The sequence below is a fragment of the Ornithorhynchus anatinus genome, chromosome 18, assembly GCF_004115215.2.
Source record: "Ornithorhynchus anatinus isolate Pmale09 chromosome 18, mOrnAna1.pri.v4, whole genome shotgun sequence".
NCBI classification, from domain to species: domain Eukaryota; kingdom Metazoa; phylum Chordata; class Mammalia; order Monotremata; family Ornithorhynchidae; genus Ornithorhynchus; species Ornithorhynchus anatinus.
Window position 1 is genome coordinate 36,360,013 of NC_041745.1, and position 20,135 is coordinate 36,380,147.

General features: G+C 42.3%; 1 protein-coding gene across 3 annotated transcripts in view; it reads left to right on the top strand.

Annotated features, from left to right (window-relative positions):
* PPARGC1A (PPARG coactivator 1 alpha) overlaps nucleotides 1-20,135 on the top strand; it is a 526,318-nt gene that overhangs the window by 496,602 nt on the left and 9,581 nt on the right. For all 3 annotated transcript variants that reach the window (XM_029083446.1, XM_029083445.2, XM_001514349.5), the window contains 5 exons: nucleotides 3,597-3,642; nucleotides 3,752-3,825; nucleotides 12,277-13,189; nucleotides 13,705-13,809; nucleotides 13,944-14,064. In XM_029083446.1, coding sequence (XP_028939279.1) covers nucleotides 3,597-3,642; nucleotides 3,752-3,825; nucleotides 12,277-13,189; nucleotides 13,705-13,809; nucleotides 13,944-14,064 — 1,259 coding nt within the window. The remainder of the gene's footprint in view (nucleotides 1-3,596; nucleotides 3,643-3,751; nucleotides 3,826-12,276; nucleotides 13,190-13,704; nucleotides 13,810-13,943; nucleotides 14,065-20,135) is intronic.

Genomic DNA, 20,135 nt, shown 5'->3' on the forward strand with positions numbered 1-20,135 from the left:
AGAGGTTGTGAAGTCAATTCACTAGCTTGTACGTTTCCAGTTTGTGCTCCAGTGTTTGTTTAGGGGTGTCAGAGGACATTCCTGGCAATACGATGAATGGAGTAAGCCTGGGCACTGATATGTTGCTTTTCCAGGGATTGGGTTGTTTAGTTTATCCTTCCTCTCCCATCCCTGCATCATCGTTTCATTTTCAGAAAAAAAAATGCTGATCAAATTCAAATTTAAGTGGCTGTAGTGGAGTAAATCCATTACTCTGGTGATGTCACTACCTCTTATAGAGTCAGTCAATTGTATTTATTGAGAGTTCAACTCTGTGCAGAGCATTATACTATACTAAGCACTTGGGAGAGTATGATACAACAATAATGTTGGTATTTGTTAAGCGCTTACTACATGCAGAGCACTGTTCTAAGCACTGAGGTAGACACAGGGGAATCAGGTTGTCCCACGTGGGGCTCACAGTCTTAATCCCCATTTTATAGATGAGGGAACTGAGGCACAGAGAAGTTAAGTGACTTGCCTATAGTCACACAGCTGACAAGTGGCAGAGCCGGGAGTCGAACCCATGACCTCTGACTCCAAAGCCCGTGCTCTTTCCAGTGAGCCATGCTGCTTCTCTAATAGAACAGACACATTCCCTATCCCCAGTGAGGTTGGGTATTTGTCAGAGGGTTACTGCCAAAATTCATCTTGACCCATATTAATAATATAAATAAATCACTCAGAGCTATTTATTGAAAGCTCTACTATGTACAGTATGCACTTCAGTTTGTAGAATAGTATAGTGTACATATAATATGTATTTATAGAATATATATGTATATACACACACATATATATGTGTGTGTATATACAAATATGTTTATGTGTATATATGTGTATATTATGTGTACCAAAGTTTTATAGTGCATACTCTTTTAGTGCATATATATACTATACTTCAGTGTACAGTGTATATACTAAGCACTTGTTATAATACAATAGATGTAAAAGACACAATCCCTCCCTCTTGTAGTTTACTGTGAAACAAAGGAAAGGAGGCAAGCAAAATAATTTGCAGTTAGAAGGAAAGAGAGAATGGAAAGATGGAGAAATGAACAAACATATTCTTAAGTAGTAGAGTAAGTAAATTTGAATATGTGCCAAAGTGCTGTGGGTGACTGTAAATAAATACATAATTCCTGAGGTGGGAATTGAGAAGATCTGATCTGGGGAGGAAAGAATGAATCAGAACAACCCCCCTGGAAGAGGTGGGATTTTGGAAGGCTGTTGAAGATCTGGGGGAACCGATGTCCCCTCCAAGCAGATTTGATAGGAGAAGGAATTCTAGACAAGAGAAAGGGCAAGAGTAAGGGATTGAGTTAGGAAAGTTGAGAACAAGAGACTTTGGTATCTTTCTCTTGGGAGATAACGTAGACCTGAAGTTGGGGAGTAACAGGTGAAAAGTCCAGATGAGTAAGAAAGAGCTATTGCCGAAGTTTTTGATTGATGCAGAGGGTGATGATAGTGATGGTGTTAACAGAGACAAGAAATTTAAGAAGAAGAGTGTGTTTAGGAGGGAAGATACAAAGGTCAGATTTAAGCATATTCAGTTTAAGGCGCCAGCAGAACACCCAGGAAGAGATGTCTTGGAGGCAACAGGAAATATCAGGCTTTGATTGTCTCTTAATTAACACTGTAAAACAGGAGATAGGTTGAGTTAGTGAGGAAGATTTAGGAGGCCCCTGCTGGGAAGTGATAGTGGAAATTGTGTGAGTGGGCCGGTCAGTGCAGGCTCATCCGAGCCAGGTATTCTCCTGAAAGTTTTGCTTTCTTTTAGCCCAAGCAATTACTGGCATGTGTTAGCCCCATAATAATGCAAACGGACACACTATCGTAAATTCTGTGATGCTCGGTTTAGTGAGTGAAACATTTCTACCACCTGCCCTTTCCCGTTTGGAGGATTTAGCTTTGTTAAATGTTGTTTCTCCTGCTGCCCCTTTCCTCCTCCCTCAGATCTGTCATCTTCCAAAGTCTGGAATTTGGGGTATCTCTGTTACACCAGATTGCGCCTCCAAACTCTCTGTCACATCGCAGCTCGTCAGCCTCTGTTACCTTAGGTTCCAGTTTGGCATTCTGTGCCTGGGGGTATTTATGTTCAGCATATAATTTTGAAATATAGTCTATCTCATGCTGGGTCATTATTTAATTATCTTTAAACAACTACTTAAAATGGGGCGGATTATTTTGAAAAGGTTGCCCGTATTGGAAATTCTCGAAAAACTTTCACAGTCATACCCCTTCATTAATCTGAAAATGAAAAAGCTAATCAATCGAAGTAGCTAATTTGTGGAAGACAGTGTGAGGGATGGTACTCCTGGATGTACCCTGGATAGATGATATCAGAGCATTTACTAATTTCAAAAAATTAATCAAATCCCACAACCTGAAATTGGTAAATAAGATTTATCTTGTAGAATACTTTATTTGCTTCAGATTAATTTGGAAGTCAAGAACGCTCAAGAATTTGAAAAGATCATAGCTCTTGCAACCATCTGATTGCTTCAACGGCCTTGATATTTACCGAGCACACAAAGGTCTGACAAGGCAGGATGGGCTAACCCCTTATCTTCTAGAAGCATGTACGCTTAGGAGAAACATTGACTACCCATGCACAACTGTTCCTAGTTCCTTTTGCCACTTTTCCATATCCATGAGCTGCCATGGGAGAAGCAATTCTCCGACAATTTTGCCTGACCTCGGTCTTCCTCAATGGGACAGGCCTACTGAAGCGGGTGGGATTTGATGGCAGCTCGGAATGAGGGCTGGCAAGTTTGTTGTGATCCTCCACGGGTCTGAGCAATTAAGTACAATATGAGCACCGTAGCTTAACATTTCGTTGTTTGTCAGGTGGGGAACATTTGGGGTTTAAACCCATCTTCCAGCCATCTGTGCCTGTAGCCGTGATTTGCCATAATCCATGGAATAATTTGCTGTGACTCGGATGGAAATTTGGCCTCCCAGAAGCAACTGATTCTCAGTGCTGGATAGAAAATGACACATTGTAGGAGTAAAACGAACTGAATATTCATAGCGTTCTGTTGCCTTGCAGTTACTCTGCTGCTTTCATTCCCAAGCAAACCAGGCACTGTACTCTGAGTTCAATGGGGAAAATGTTATTTCCTTCCCATGGTGTGGTGTGAACAGGGGTGGACTTGTCATTTTGTGGCTCAGCTGATTGCTGCTCTGTAGTTTAAAGAAACATGCAGCTGGACTGTTGCTGAGGCCAGCTCAGGCAGGTTCGTTGCATCATTCATCCATTTGCATTGGGAAAGTATGCGTACTTGAACTTTGCATGAGTTATTCCAGATTTGTGAGTGTTGAATTTTTTTTTCCTGAAAAATTTCTGCACCCCTAAAATTGGCCAGTCTAGGAGGGGTATTTTACAAAAGGTCCCTCCTTTTTCTGCACTTTGAAATGAGAATTTATAGGAACGACGATATCTTATAGGCAATCCTGAGTTTACCGGGCAGGTTTTCAGCTGGTAGAGTGGTAGAATAAGTATCTTGAGCTTCCTCAATATTTCACAATTAGTTTCTTTCTTCTCTCCCCTTCAGCCAAACCAACAAGTTTATCACTTCCTCTGACCCCCGAGTCACCAAAGTAAGTATTAAGAGATGTAACTATTTTCAAGGGGGGAAAGGGGTGCTATTACATTTGCCTACAGCAACTCCATTTCAGCTTGTTTTTATAAATGTGCCCTGTCTTCCAGTGATGCCAAGGGTTCCCCATTTGAGAACAAGAATATTGAACGAACCTTAAGTGTGGAACTCTCTGGAACTGCAGGTAAGCACCACTTCTGCTGCTACAGCATCCTTTTGTTTACTTAAAAAGCGCACAGACCCAGGAGAGGTGGTGTAATGTTTTGTTGGTCTCTGCTCTCTCTTTCAAAGGAGGCCTAGCCCAGGGATCAGAAATGGGATGATAAGTGAAACTTCAAAGAGTTTTTGAAAGAAATGTGTACTTGGTATTCCTCCTCTGTTTTTAGGCCTGTGGTATTTTTCAAAGGAAAGGCGATGTACTGGTGATGTATGCTTTTCAGTTAAACAGATGAGAGAAAATGTATTTTATGGTTGAGACACAAAGGTCTTGTGTTGCTACAGCAAAGAAGATTTGACAAGTGCGCTGGATTTCTACTCGCATACCCTGGAGAGTTGATTTAAACGCTCATGTAAATCGTCCTTGTCCCTTTGGTTGGCATTTGAACTGCACCACTGAAATCCTGGCCTTCCTGAGTTATAGTAATAATATTTATAATAATAAAGGTGGTATTTGTTCAGTGCTTGCTATGTGCCAAGGATTGTACTAAGCACTTGGGCAGATACAGGATAATCGAGTTGGACACGGTCCCTCTTCCACACGGGGCTCACAGCTTAAGGAGAAGGAGGAAGAACTGGTATTGAATCCCTGTGTTACAAGTGAGAAAACTGAAGCACAGAGAAGTTAGGTGACTTGCACAAGGTCACATAGGCAAGTGGCAGCTATCGGGATTGATAATAATGATGGTACCTGTTAAGCACTTACTATGTGCCAAGCACTCGTCTAAGCACTGGTTTAGAACCCAGGTTTTCTGTCTTCCAGGCCTGGGCTCTTTCCACTAGGCCATGCTGGTGGTCATTTTTTTGATGAGGCAGTTGGTACTGCCAGGGAAAGAAACCCTTCCCACCAGAGATATGGGTCACACCTCTACTTGTTCCTTGAATCTGGTTTCCTACTTTGAGACTGGCAGATTGCTTCTTGGGGAGAGGCCTAGTGCCTGCTTGCAGCCTGTGGTGGTGTAGCCGACCGATGTCCATTGGTGGGTAGTCGCTAATTCTGACTTTTTCAGTGGGAACATCTGGCATCATAAACCCTTGTCCTAGCCTTAATTGTACCTCACAGGAAGACTGAACCTGCCTTCTGTACTCTTTGACAAGCATCATTTTATGTATTTCAGAGGGAAAATGCCAGGGGCTCCCGGGATGGGAAAGGGCTAAAATCGATGCTCTTTTTTTCCATTTCTCTCAGCAGGGCCTCTAATGGAAGTTCTCACTTCCCAGAACCAATGTAGGCAAGGGATGAGTAAGCACAAGGAGAGGCATGGGTGCATTTTTCTCCCCCACTCAACGCAGGGGCTATCCTATTGGAAATGAGAGATTCCCTCAGGTGTCCACCCTGTGGGAGTATGGCATTAGTGGGAAGGCTACTTCCCTCTCGAGCAGCAGCTCCTTTTAGATGAGGAGCTCACCACGGCCAAAGTGGTTCCCCCCACGTGAAGAGAAGGCCACCATCATATGGGACTGATCCTGAGTTTGCCAGACCACAGGTTTAGAACTTTTCTTTCAATTTGCCCGTTGCTGTTGGAGTCCTCTGTTGGGTGGGGATGTGCCATCTAACTGCAGGATAGCAATATTTAAGTTGGTTCTATACTGTTAATTCAAGTCATCCCAGAGCCTGGCCTAATAAAAAGGGCATGGTCCTGAGAGTCCGAGGACCCGGCTTTTAATCCTGGGCTGTAACTTGCCTGCTGTGTGATCTTGGGCAAGTTACTTAACTTCTCTGCCTCCGTTTCTTCATCTAAAAATGGGGATTCAATACCTGTCTACCTTAGATTGTCCCCATGTGGGACTTTGTACAACCTGATTAGCTTGTAGCTATTCCAGTGCTTAAAACAGTGCTTGACACATAGTAAGCACTAACAAATACAATAATACTAGTAATTTTTCAGTGTTTACTCCCATAAACATGATATGGGAACTGTTGGAAATTAGATACTTTTCAGGATATTTCTTGTGTGTTTCCCTGACCCCTATTTCTACTCCCTCTGTGCCAGACCAATTTCATCTTCTCCTGGCCCTCTTCCTTACTGCTGGGCTTTCCACATCTCTGCTTCCATCCCATAGATCTTTTTTTTTTAATAGTATGTGTTAAGTGCTACCTATGTGCCAGGCACTGTTCTAAATGCTGGGGTTGATAAAAGATAATCAGTTTGGACACAGTCCCTGTCCCACATGGGGATCACCATCTTGATCCCCATTTTACAGATTATTTAACTGAGGCACAGAGCAGTTAAGTGATTTGCCTAAGGTCACACAGCAAACAAATGGCAGAACTGGGATTAGCCCATCCTCTTTCCACTAGGCCATGCTCTTTGTTTCACCATATCCTGCATATTAGATTTTCACTTTTTGCTGTCACACTCTTACTTAGGATGAGAACTCCTTCTGAAATCTCCTTTTCTCTGCTACAAGTTTCCCTTGCTACTTTTTTCAAAGGATTTCTTTCTTCTCCCTCCAAGAAAGACATCACGTCTGTTTTTCTTGTCACCTGTCCCCAGATTGTCGCTGCCTCTGCTGGGGAAAATAATTCCACTCTCTGGTACTCAGTGTATTCCCAGTCCTGTGATGCCCTAGGACACTCTATGGCATGTTTGTAAATGGTAGTCAAGGAGAAAGTTAATCTTTTCAGCCACTTTTTAAGATAGCAAATGCAAGTGGACTCTGTTTTCTTTCACAAGGATCCCCAAATCTATACTCCAAGACATGTGCAGGCACTTTCATCCCAACTTTTTCACTAAACACCATTTACTTAAGCTGCTAAGAAGCGATCATTTAGTCAAGTTTTTCAGGTAGTTCTGAAAGGAGAGATTCAACTCCAACTCCAAACAAGAAGTTTACAGGCTAGTAAGGGAGATAGGCTATGAAAAATTTACAAATCAGAATAATTTACAAGTTTGCCAGTTACAGTATTCCTTCATTCATTCAATTGTATGCTTGTTGTGTTATTGTTATTATTGTTGTTATTATTGCTATTGTATTATTATTCTTGGGAAGCGCAATATAACAATAAACAGACACATTCCCTGCCCACAAGGAGCTTATAAAGCAATATGGACAAAAGTAAGGTGAGAGGTTCTGGGTGCAAAAAGGGCTGAGAGGGGCAAAAGTGCCAGGAAGATAGTGGAGAGGTAGTGGCCTGCTCTTTCTTGCGTGCTGTGAGGTGAGGATTAGGGATGGGGGTGACATACTCCAGAAAACTGCATATCTTAAACCTGAAATGCTGAAATCAATAATCTTTGACGGGAGGTGACTTCCCTGGCTTTCTGCCGAAACAAGACCTATCCAGCTCTTTACTGGATCAATTTCCCATTTTGCATTCATTGTCTTTAGTGGCTTTCTATAAAGTTGTTCCTGATAATCCTGTTTCTAAATTCCTGTGCTTGAAAAATAAAATGCCCAAGGACTATCAGGGCTTGACACAAACCTCTCCTGAAGAGGCCTCTCACTGCGAAGTAAACCAGCAGATCAAAGCATCATTGAGTATTCAGCGTTTTTTTAAAAAAACAGGAGGAGACTGACTGCATAAACGAAATGGTAGGTGCTTGGGACGGAAAGACCTTGGTAAGTCATCTAACCCAGGACCCCACTTCAGAACCATCTGGTTTGGAAGATCTGCCTTAGAAGCCTGTGCCAGTGCTCAAACATCAGGGGGTTCTTGTTTACCCCTAACTTGAATCACTCAGTCACTATCTGCACTGGGTTCTTCTCAAAATTCTCTGGATAAGATCCTATCCAAAACATTGGAATTGTTAATAAATTGTCCCTCAAGATCCCTCTTCTCCAGCTTGAATACTTCCAGTTCCTTCCATCTTTCTTCCTAGGGTGTTTTCTCCTAAGCTTTATGATACTTCTCTAAGTCCTTTTTATTTTATCCCTTGGATCAGACGGAAATTCCCAGGTATTCCTTGCACAGTGTTTGTTATTCTAGTTGAGACTAAACTTGTCCACTTTTCTCATGGTTTTTTCCCCTCACACTTCAAACGCGTCTGAGTCAACATGGCCACAAGGCTCAATAGCCACACAAGTTCTTGGAGGCGAGTTATTGTTTTAACATACAATTTTATAGCCAGATATACACTATTTTTGTTCTCCGTGGGGTTTTTTTTAAGAAAGTAGAAATCAGGGGGCAAATAGAAGTGTGTAGCAAGCAGAGTATGGTCTCATTCAATTAAAAACACGAACCCGAAAGCGACAGTGGCTTTAAAGCATATCCTGAAAAAAAACTTGTCTTTTACTTTAAAAAAAAAGGCTCTCTGAAAGGATGATTGTGAAGTGTGTACCACTTCTAGCAGATTTGCTGTGCAGAAGTACATAAGTGTGAGTGATGTAGAGGTACTTGTTTATTATAGAGCACATTTCAATGCAGTGATCATAAATATTGCTAAGGTTGTGCTCTGTTGAAATATGACCTACATACTCTTGATTGTTTGTGTTACGTGATTTGTCTGACACCCATTACATTGTGGGTAATGGTAGCCATTTGTCGCTGTGCACAGCAGGCTCTTTTGACAAAAGAAAATAGGCAGCAATAAAAAAGCTATAGTCTGAATTACATTCAGCACAGGGCTGCTCTGCTGAGAGTTTGTGCAAGTGTGTTAACAATGCTCTGAACTGCGTCTTGTCAGCCTTCAGCCCATAATGGCCATCTGTCCTTACATAAATCTGTCAAAACCCGCTAAGTTCAAGAGAGAGTACAGCACATACCTTGCGCGTCCGACACCGACAGGTACATGGTGGCAGAGAAATCAACCGGCATGAAAATAATCCAGGGGTTCTGGGAGACATTAGTGCCACTGATTTAAGTTCCCCGTCTGAAATGAGATCACAGCGATCAGTGTAAAGATGAGGAAAGGTGCTGGCATTAGTGAGTGCGGGGCAGAGTTCCTTTTCCTCCACATCAGTAAGAAGACTTAAATCTCAGCTCAATTGGGCAAGGGGAAAATCAAACAAGTTTAGGTGAAATAAGGATCCCCTTCTCCCAGCTGAGAGGTTAGGAGCATTTGGGGTTCACTGAGAAGCAGCGTGGCCTAGTGGAAAGAGCCTGGGCTTGGGAATCAGAGGTCATGAGTTCGAATCCCGGCTCAACCACTTGTCAGCTGTGTGACTGTGGGCATGTCACTTAACTTCTCTGTGCCTCAGTTACCTCATCTGTAAAATGGGGATTAACTGTGAGCCTCATGTAGGTCAACCTGATTACCCTGTATCTACCTCAGCACTTAGAACAGTGATCTGCACATAGTAAGTGCTTAACAAATATCAACATTATTATTATTATTACTAAGGGATATGCATCTCCAGAACCTACGCATCTCCAGTCCTGGTCAAAGCAAGAGCAGAAAATGCAGGAAAATAACCTGTTATTGTAATAATGATGAAAGCATTAAGTCATTATGCCACACACTGAGGTCGATTTAGAGATCAATGGTTAAGGCACAGTCCCTGTCCCACATGGGGCTCACAGTTTAAGAGGAAGTGAGAGCAGGGATATCCCATTTTACAGAGGAAGAAACTGAGGGGGTTGTGATTTGCCAAAGATCATACAACAGGCAAGTGGCTAGGCCAGGATTAAAACTCACTTCTTCTGATTCCCTTGCCCATGAACTTGGTCTACATAGTTTTGCCAAGTAGAGAAGCTGAGATTGATAAATAGCTGGAAGTTTAGAAGTTATCAGGCTGGAACCCCTGTCCTCCCCCCTCTCCTCTGGACATTTTCCCATCACCTGTTGAAAAAAGCAGTCCTGCATTATTCGAGGGAATTAATGGGAGTGCTAGGGTGGAGGAAATCCGTTTTCAAGATTGAGGAGGAGTTGGATTCAGTAAAAGCTCTAAATGAGAAACTGTTGCTAGTGTTAACTGCTAATCTTTTGTGTTCATATAAATTCTGCCCTCTTTTAAATAGTGACTTGAGTTAGTGTTTCTGAAGTTTGGGGTTTCGTTTTATAAATATAGAAATTCCATCATTATCAGGGATGTCACACACTTCGTTTTTCTTCTGGAAAGCTGGATTGTTACTTATTCATCAAGTGAGAAAAAGAACCAACAGATTTTGCCACTCTTCCTCGAATCACCTGTTCTTGTATGAGGTGCGTTCCAGGACATCTCCCTTTTAAAGTTTCCATCTCTATACCTATTGCTTTTTGAGAAGCAATCTGACCTCGTTCAGTGCTCTGCACACAGTAAAGCTCGATAAATACCACTGATGGGAAGAAAACAGGATTGGGAGTCAGGCGCTCTGGCTTCTAATCCTGGTCCTGCCAGCTGCCTGTTGAATGCTCTCAGTTCCCCAGTTACCTCATCTGTAAAATGGAGATTAAATAACCATTCTTCCTCCCCTTTAAACTGTGAACCCTCATGTGGGACAGGGCCTCAGCCTGATGTGAGTGTATTCTGTCTTTCCCAGCTCTTGGTACATAGTAGGCAAGAGATTAGTCCACTACTTTTTTTCTTTGAGTGGTCTAGTTGAATATTTAGCCAGATGGTGAGGGGAAGTTGCCACCTGATGGGAGCAAAGAGGGAGAGTAAAGAATGAAGCAGGAGAAGGGGAAGTAGATCTGATGGGAGGATCTCCCATCAGGCGGAAGAATCAGGTGTAATAAGGAAAGGTGGGGATTACAGAAGGTGGAGATCCAGAGGGCCCATTCCCATGAAAGCCAAGGTCTTCAACTTCCTGCTGCTGAGGTAAAATCAGGCATTTGAACAGGCTCTTAGTTCCTGCTATTTTTTCCAGCCTTTTATGAGAAGTCTCTGTTAGGGGGAAGGGGCGAAAGCTTCTGCCTCTTCATTGCAAAATTTCACCTGATTTCCTCTGGCCTACTTGGCACCATTTCTGCAATCTTTAAAAAGCAAGGAGAGACTCTGAACTTGAACTTAAAACATGCATTTTGCCTAAAGTCTATCCTCAGGCAGGTTAGTGACCTGCAGAATTCATTTTGCTGACTAGCATGCACATATCCACCTAACAAAAAAGGTATATTCCCAACCAAAATGTACTTACACAAACCCCTAAGCTGATAGTCAAACAAATCTGAATAGGTTCAACATTTTACTTTCTCCTGTAAATAGGGTGATCATAAATCCTTAATTACTTGGGACAAAGCTAGATTTCTTTAGGACAACCTAAGCGATTATAGAAAAAATACTATGTATGAATGACCCAGCCTTGGACTCTACTGACTATCCTATTTTGAGCTGACATCCAGTAGGTGGACTTCCACATCTGGGCTGGAACATGCTCATTTTATACCCACTTTAGGGTCCATAGCATTCTGGGACTTAGAGTACAATTATCCCAGAATACTGGGGAGATTAAACCCATACTTCTCTTACTCTGAGAAGAAAGGGGAAGCCAAAGAAGCTCAGCATGGTGTCCCAATATACCTGGATTTCAACAGAAATGAGATGGTCCCCTCAAGCAAAATACTCCTTTGCTAAAAACGCAGTACTATCTACTTAAGAGCAGAACTTAGTGTGTAGAACTGTTGCACCCAAGGGAGAGAGATGAGACAGTCTTCTGCCATTCTGTAGGGAAGCATCTGAAATCTTTTCTAATTTCAGTTTATTTATTAAATACATAGGTTGCTGAAGCTGAGATGAGCTTCCATCCCTCAGCCTCATAACACCCACTTACGTTCAGCTCTAAATAAAATGGTCGGCTTTGGCTCTGTATTTAGTGTTACTATTCACTTAGGGTTCTGTTGCAGAACCATATTTTAGACAGGATGTATTAGTTATGCTTACAAGAATGTATTATACCTACATTAGCCATGGTTTACTAAGTTAATGAACTGTGGAGACAAAGAATCATTGCCGTCAAGTTGCGTAGTTTCTGTGTCTCTTTGCGTTAGTGCACTGTGTGTTACAGAACTTACTTGGACGACATCTGTTTAGTTTCTCCAGATTTCTTTCAGCCGACTCCTTTTACCTGTTAAGTGATTTGCCTTCAGAGGATAGATTTCACCTATTGGACCAAGAACTCCGGGCAGCAGTGTCTACCATTACAGTCCCATCGTGCGGACAGCTGTGTGGTCACCCGGGGCTTTCTCCCAGAATCCCTTGCCACTTTTTTTTCCTGCAGGGTAAGCCGTAGGGGTCCTTGAAAGGAGATCAGGGGAAATATGCCTCGAGGCTATTGGCAATGTGTTCATCTTGGCTGGGAAGCTGGAACTGTTGTTAGCTATGGAGTTTCAAGCCCTAACTATCCCTGCTGTGAGGTTGTGGTATTCTGTTCTATCCATTCTTTGGCTCAGAGAGCATTTCCTTTTTTAATATCTTGTCCAGGAGGAGGAAAGTGATTTGGTTTCTTTTCCATTTTTCCCCAAGGAAAAATCTCTATGAGTCATGGATAATTTATGAGAAAGTGTGTGCTCTCTATATTTTTCGTAAGAAAAAAATAAAACAAATTTCCCTTTCTCTTATTTAGGCCTAACTCCACCTACAACTCCTCCTCACAAAGTCAACCAAGATAGTCCTTTTAGGACTTCTCCCAAGCCGAAGTCCTCATGCAAGACTGTTGTGCCACCGTCCAAAAAGCCCCGTTTCAGTGAGTCTTCCAGGACCCAAGGAAATAATCCCAATAAGAAAAGCCCGGAGCAATCGGAGCTGTACGCCCAGCTCAGCAAGAACTCCGTACTGTCCAGCGGACATGAGGAGAGGAAATCAAAACGACCGAGTTTGCGGCTGTTTGGTGACCACGACTACTGTCAGTCGCTCAATGCTAAAGCCGAAATCCGCATCAACGTACCGCAGGAGCTCCAGGACTCTAGACAACTCGAATATAAAGATTCCTCATCTGGATGGCAGTGGCAGATTTGTACTTCTGCAGATCAAGACCAGTGCTCCACGAGAGAGACTTCACAGGAGAGCAAGCAGGGAGCCCCACGCAACAACCGCAAGCAGCTTCAAGACCAGGAAATCCGCGCTGAGCTGAACAAGCACTTTGGTCATCCCAGCCAGGCTGTTTTTGATGACGAAGCAGACAAGACCAGTGAACTGAGGGACAGTGATTTTAGTAATGAACAATTCTCCAAACTACCTATGTTTATAAATTCAGGACTAGCTATGGATGGTCTGTTTGATGACAGCGAAGATGAAAATGATAAACTGTGCTACCCTTGGGATGGGACACAATTCTATTCATTGTTTGATGTATCGCCTTCCTGCTCTTCTTTTAACTCTCCATGTAGAGATTCAGTGTCTCCACCCAAATCCTTATTTTCTCAAAGATCCCAAAGGATACTCTCGAGATCAAGGTCCTTTTCTCGACACAGGTCATGTTCCCGATCTCCATATTCCCGGTCAAGATCAAGGTCTCCCAGCAGCAGATCCTCTTCAAGGTACCTGATGCCCATACCGTAACCACCATGGGGCTGGAGAGTTGGGAGCTCGCTAAACCTAACGTTGGGCTCTTTGGCCAGTGAGACGCTGTCTTGACAAGGCTGTTTCCCCCATCGCTCCTCTCCCTCCTCCCTTAAATCCACCAGCCCTCTGCCTAGCACCAGTCAGATCAGAGCAAGCAATTTGTAAGAAACTTGCTCATCTAACTTTTTCCATTACCTGGAGGACTGCCCTATGCCAGGAAAGTCGAGATTCTTGCGAGATAAGGCTGACAGTGTACCGGACCCAGTGCTCAGTGTTAACATCAATAAGAGACACTAAGAGAGAACTCATCAGTCCAGGTCTCTAAGCTGACGAGATGATCACAAACTGTCACTCGGAAATCTCCCTGGTAGCCAGGAAGGAAATGCGAGTTTATGCAATATGCAGCTCTGGAGAACTCACAGGAAGGCTAATCAATTCAGCTTAAATGGCAGTTGTAAATGGGTTTTTTTGTTTTTCTCCCCTCTCTCAGATCTTGTTACTACTACGAGCCAAGCCACTGCAGACCCCGAGCTCCGCGGAGATCTCCTTTACACGCAAGATCGCGCTCCAGGTCGCCCTTCAGTCGTAGGCCCAGGTGATTCTCACATTTGATTTTCCTTTGACTCCTTTATTCCCCGGGCTAGATAACAAGATGCCCCAGAAATGTATTATTCATTTTGCTCCGGCAAATGGAGGTGGTTGTTTTAATGATTAAGTTACATTTCCCAGGTATGACAGCTACGAGGAATATCAGCACGAAAGGCTGAAGAGGGAGGAATATCGCAAAGAGTACGAAAAACGGGAGTCTGAGAGGGCCAAGCAAAGGGACAGACAAAGGCAGAAGGCAATTGTAAGCAGCATGGCAATAACTTTCCTTTTCTTCTGAAAGAGGGTTTGTGGGGTGGGGGTTGATGGTTTTGTTTTTTCTCTTGGTCGAGGAAAAGAGCTAAAGCTAAAGTGGTATCTCTGTTTGAATGGGTTCTTCCGGACTGGAAATCACCAGTGCCTCCATGATGTCTTAGCATTGCTTTTCTGTAGGAAATGTATCATTTTCATATCATTTTCCATTTGGGCATGGCCTCTAAGCATTCTAGCTCCCTTGATCTGCAGCAGAAGGCAAACTCTCGAGAGCCAGGGTATTGTTACCCCTATCAGACTATAAGTCCTGAAGTCTCCGTGCTTACGGAGTTTCAGTAAAAAGAGGGCAGATCTGGAACCTCTTGGTCACCAGATTAGGCCTTTTAGGAGAGGCCCTATAGATGGAATGGACAACTTTGAGTTTTGCCTAGAGCAAGATTGAGGGGATTGAGGGAGTGGGCTGGGGTTGAAGAATTCATGGGTTCACTGATTCCAGTCATTTTTTCTGTTAATATATACTTCAGACCTTAGGGCTCTTCACTGGTTGGTCCGTGCCTTTCAGGAGTCCTAATTGTTTTACTTTAAGGGTTTAAAATGCAGGGGCCCTAACAGCTGGAGCATCACGGCTTGGCTCTTTTGCCAGGTTGGAGAGCAGAGGGATGGAACTAAATCAGTCTTTGACTATCCAGTCAGTTAATGATAATAATTATAATAATAATGATATTTGTAAAGTTCTCACTAGGTTTCAAGCACTGTTCTAATAGCTGGGGTAGATACAAGCTAATCCGGTTGGACACAGTCCCTGACCCACATAGAGCTCACAGTTTTAATCTCCATTTTACAAATGAGATAACTGAGGTACAGCTTAGTTAAGTGATTTGCCCAAGGTCACACAGCAGACATGTGGCAGAGTCGGAATTAGAATCCAGGTCCTTCTAACTCCCAGGCCCTTGCTTTACCCACTAAACCAGGCAAGCAGTAGGACAGAGAACCAGAGATAACGGCAGATGAGGGATCCACTCTGAAGTGTGAGGTAGGGAGTCTCAAAAGGGTAGAGGAGGTGGGGAGTAGGGCAGTGGTGGTCTGTAAGGACCCTTTTCCATAGTGGGGGGAGTTAGGGGCAGCATTCTCACACTCCATGGGCCTGCCACCCTTGGCTGTGTTCCCTGAAGTATATAGAGACCCTTAAGGCTCTCAGACATCGGGAAGGAGAGAAGCCCACCCTACTCCACCAGCACCCCAGTATGCCATTCGGGACAGCTGAGCAGTTCAAGAAGTACTGAGACTTTAGTCTCACCCCGTATTTTCAAAACGTATGATTAGGGTAACCAGAGGTCCACCTGGCACCTCACATTTCTATCGGTGAAGCACAGATGAAGTGTCAACATGTCTCTTTTGAACCTGCCACTTTTGTAAAGTTTCTCGACTTCTCGGTTTTCACCTCAATACTCCACATTCTTAATTAAATACTGTGGATTATTGAGGTTATACCTCTGATCTTTTTATTCCACCCTATGTAGGTACGGATGAAGATTTTTCATAAATAAACCCTCCCGATAACTGACATCCACTCCATTTTATGAAACCCAGGCCCCCTCAGAACTGAGAATAGCTCTAGAAATCAGAGATAAACAATTCATGAGCAGTGAATTGCTTTCCCAAATGATTAAGGCCCTTAGAGAAACACCATTTTTGAGCAGCCCTAAGTGGTGAATGTTACTCTAATTATGAGAAGCTCATAATAATGTTTTTCTGTTGTTGCTTCTAATGAATAAATGAATCAATCAATCAGTAGTACTTTTACTGAGTGCTAACAGTGTTCAGAGCACATATTAAGGTTTGGGAGATTGCAGCATTTATGATGTATTCCCTGTCTTCAAGGAGTTTGAAATCTCTTGGAACTAAATCCAATTCTGCCCAATTTGGAAAGAGGAGAAACTCAGCTACTTGGATTGATATGAACAACAGTGTTCCAGTCTAGGACCTAGTGGTGTTTTTGGTTTATTTAACCCCATTGCCTCATAGAATCCCACATAGCTCAAGTTATCCTACCGGCAGAGCTGAGTGATACACCCTTCCAAACAAGGAAGAATCCCACAGTGTGTCTGACTTCCTCCAAATTTCTCCAACTCTGCAGCACCCTGTCTTTCTCGACCTGGGCAGGTTCAAGTTACCGAGCCATTGTAGTAATCACATGGGCTCCTGTTTTGCCTTTTTATGTCTGAGTTGCCCACCACACTAATTTCCCGTGGAATTTGCCATCCAAATCCATTTGCAATCTGCCCAGTCTTTTGCAAAGAAACATGAAAATGAAATGTCAGTTGGAAATACTGAGCAGAAATTTATTAGAGGGTATGATATTTAAAAACCAAATCTTTAGTGCCGGGCCAGTAACTTTTCAATTTTATTCTGCTCATCCAGGATGACCTAGCACACTTTGAGAACCAGGGGCAAGTCATGACAAATGGCAGCTCCCCCATCTGAAGATTCTTTGGCATTGGAAGTTTCTTCCATTGTTCTCTATAGTCGTTTACCTTTCACTAAAAATTATAAGTTCGTTTCTGCCAAATGACTTCCTCATTCAGGTCAGCGTGTTGTTAGGCAAGACTTACTGAAAATGATTTTCACCCTCTAAATGCAGTTGAACCTCAATTATCCAAGCCGCCTGAAGCCAGGCATAATTGAGACAACTGATAATCTGGATAATCCTGAGAGATGTTTAAATTGATTCAAATATAGTATGTGCTGCATTAAAACCCACAGTCTGGAGTCGGTGAGTCACGGGGCCCTGGTTTGGCTGCTGGAGAAACCCAAGTTGCTGTTTGTAAACACCAATCCCATTTCTACCTTTATCACAGCCAGAGGGGTTGGCTCAGGGATGTCTGTTTCTCCCAACCAAATGGTTGGAATTGCCAACGATCCAGGCAACCGAGTTCCCTCTGTATTAGGCCTAAAAGAATGTGGCCCTCCCATCATTCTCTCTCAGTGATGGCTTTCTTCTACTCAAAGCTTCCAGGTTTGGGAACAGAATGAGAACAAAGGACTTTCTCTTTCATCACTTATAGGCCTCCAGGAGGCCTTCTCTGATTAATCTCTAATCTCCCCACTTATTATCCCACAACTGACACTTCAACCCTTCTGTTCAACCTCGCTAGTATTTTTGTACTCACATACTCTTCTTCCTATTTGAAATTTATTTAAGGGCCATAGATATTTAAATAACCTCCCCTACTATCTTCCACACAATCTCCCCCACTAGATTGTAAACTCTTTGAGGGCAGGAATTATATCTATTAGTTAAACTGTGCCCTCCCGGATTCTTAATATGGTGTTCTGTCACAGTTTGAGCTCAAAAAAACCTTTTGACTGATGGATTATTGTCTTAAAATCCATGCTGCGGTCTTGATAAATCCAAGATGGGGTAGATGACAGTGAAAACCAAGATACAACCAGGCACAGATTCTGTCTCAGATGGTGGCACTAGGACACTTGAAGGAATCACACAGTGGTTAATCTCTGTGACATCTGCCTTGATGGTTAGGGATGAGCCATCTAACATCCCTCATCATTTCTGGTGCTTCATCTTCTTCCTATGAGCTTCTCCAGTCACTTCTTGAATATGCTGATACTTTCATCCTGCGTAACTTCTTCTGGTAACAGATTCCCTACATTTGCCACCCACCGTGTGAAGAAGGGTCTCTTAAGTTCCATATCTCATTCTCACCTGGGTATTCTTTCCCAGGGCTTAATACAGGTAAGACCTTAATAAGTGCAGAAAGTACACAGTAAGCACTTAATAAATACTTGGCTTTGTTTTCACTTTGCTGCTCAAAACTTCAAAGTGGGTACCCCCTTATCCTGCTGTGGGATTTGGTGAACCATAATTCAATCAATCGTATTTATTGAGTGCTTACTGTATGCAGAGCACTGTACCGAGCACTTGGGAGAGTGCAATATAACAGAGTAGGTAAAGTTCCCTGCTCAAAACGAGCTTGTAGTCTAAAGAGGAATAATAATTGTGGTATTTGTTAAACGCTCACTGTAATTTTAGGTTCATCCCATTGTACCCCTCATTGGTCCCTTTGCCTTTTGCATTTTTTAATTTTACCAGATACTAATGAGGACATTTTTGAAGTTGATTTGCAATTCACTCCTGTGGAGTCAACTTGCAGATTCTGAGGACAGTAACGTAGGTGCTACTTTAACTCTTGCAACCTGAGGATGAAACCGAAGTTGCTTTTCTTTTTCATTTTCCAGAGTTGATCTCTTCCCCATTCCCCAATTTTGTATAAATGTTTAGTAAAACTTCTTCAAAGCCAATAATCGTCTTCCTCTAAATAGAAAGTAGTTCAAAGCAACAGCCAACCCCCCAGGTGAATAAATGCCCCACCGTTCTGTAATAATAAATATCGGATAATCCAAACCCGGTTAATTAGGCAATCTGTTTTTGTCGTTCTCTTGTATTTCTAATTAATGAGGTTTTACTCTACTTGCAAATGGAACTCTATCTGTGAATAAATCTTCAATTTTTCATCAACCACCCCTTCTGGGAATTGAGGGTGTAAGATATTTGAACTACATCCTATCTGCCTGGAATTTGTAAACCAGGCTGTAAATCTTTAAAAAAAGAGATTAAAGAAGATTTTCAGTACTTCTATTTCTAGAAGACTGATTCACCCAAAGAGGCGGATAATTGTTCAATGGGTGGGGTTTTTTTTTTTTTGTTTGCTTTTTCTCCCATATCTCCTTCCCTTCAGAATGTTAGATGCTAAAATAGAAAACAAAACTTTCAGGGACTGTTCAGGTAGCCAACAATTTTTGATCCAAATTTGAGTGTTTTTTTTTTTAGGGATTACATGCCACCATATAAAATTACAGCACGTGGTTGTATTCCTAAAACAACCTTGAAGGCCAAATTGTCTGTAACTTTTCTTTTTTCTAAAGAAGCTAAGTGTAGGCCTATGTGACCATTAGATGTTAAATTAGGCCTTGAGAAAACAAAAATGGGTTTTAGTTCTATATTGCTTTCCACCCAAAGAGTACAAGCTATCAATTTATGAGCAGCAGAGATCCAGTATTGTGGATCTCTATCCTATAAATGAGAAAATGAAAGATGGATAGGTGTTGGGAACTACACAGATATTATTAGTGATTGGCACCTATTGAAGAGCTCATCTTTGGTTTCCTGATTGAATCTTCTTCTGCAGTACCTTCTCCCTACAACAGGATGGACCAACGTCAATGATGAAATGAACTTCCTGTTCCCTTATTCTAAGTCATGATGATGCATGCATGCTTTTAAGGAAATCACTCAGAGTTTATTGAAATTCAGTATATATGGTAGATTTCAGTTCTAACTCAAAATTCCATGAGTTAGTAGTTTTTATTATCCCCTTCATGGCTTTTCTAGCAGTCCCTTATAATTTATTTAAAATCCTTTCTTTTTTTCCTAAAAAAAATCTAAATGACAATCAAACTACAAAACTCTGACCATGAATAAGAATCCATCAACCCTGTTGCAGGGAAGTTGAGCTATAGGTGAGTTCCTCTGGCCTAGAAAGGTAAATCTAGTTTTATCTAAGTTAATAAAATAGAATGTAGTGCTATGTTCTCATTGTTAAAGTGGGCAAGACTGTTCTATTATTATCCTCACCATCAATTCATATGTATTGAGTGGCCATAATGTGTTTGGTGCTGCAGAGCAGGCCAATTACAGTTTTTTGATTGAGATATACCATCTCCATGAAAGTGAATGAGAAAGGCTGCCCTGTTCTGTGATACTCCAACTGGTCAGTTATTTAAGCTCAATAGCTGGTGTCAGTGGAACTGGGTTATATAAAGTGTTTCAGCCGAGTGAAACCTTTCATTTGGTGAGGCACTCAGAAAAAAAGTCATTCCTCAGTGCATGCAGTCTGCAGTCCCAAAGTTTAGAGCTATTTGAAATTAGACATGGAAAAGCCTGGTTGAATCACTCAGCCTCTGTGTGCCTGGGTCAGGCTGTTTCCAACAATAAATGATATCATTTTTCTTACAGTACTGCCAAGTTGAAATCCCAGGGAAAGA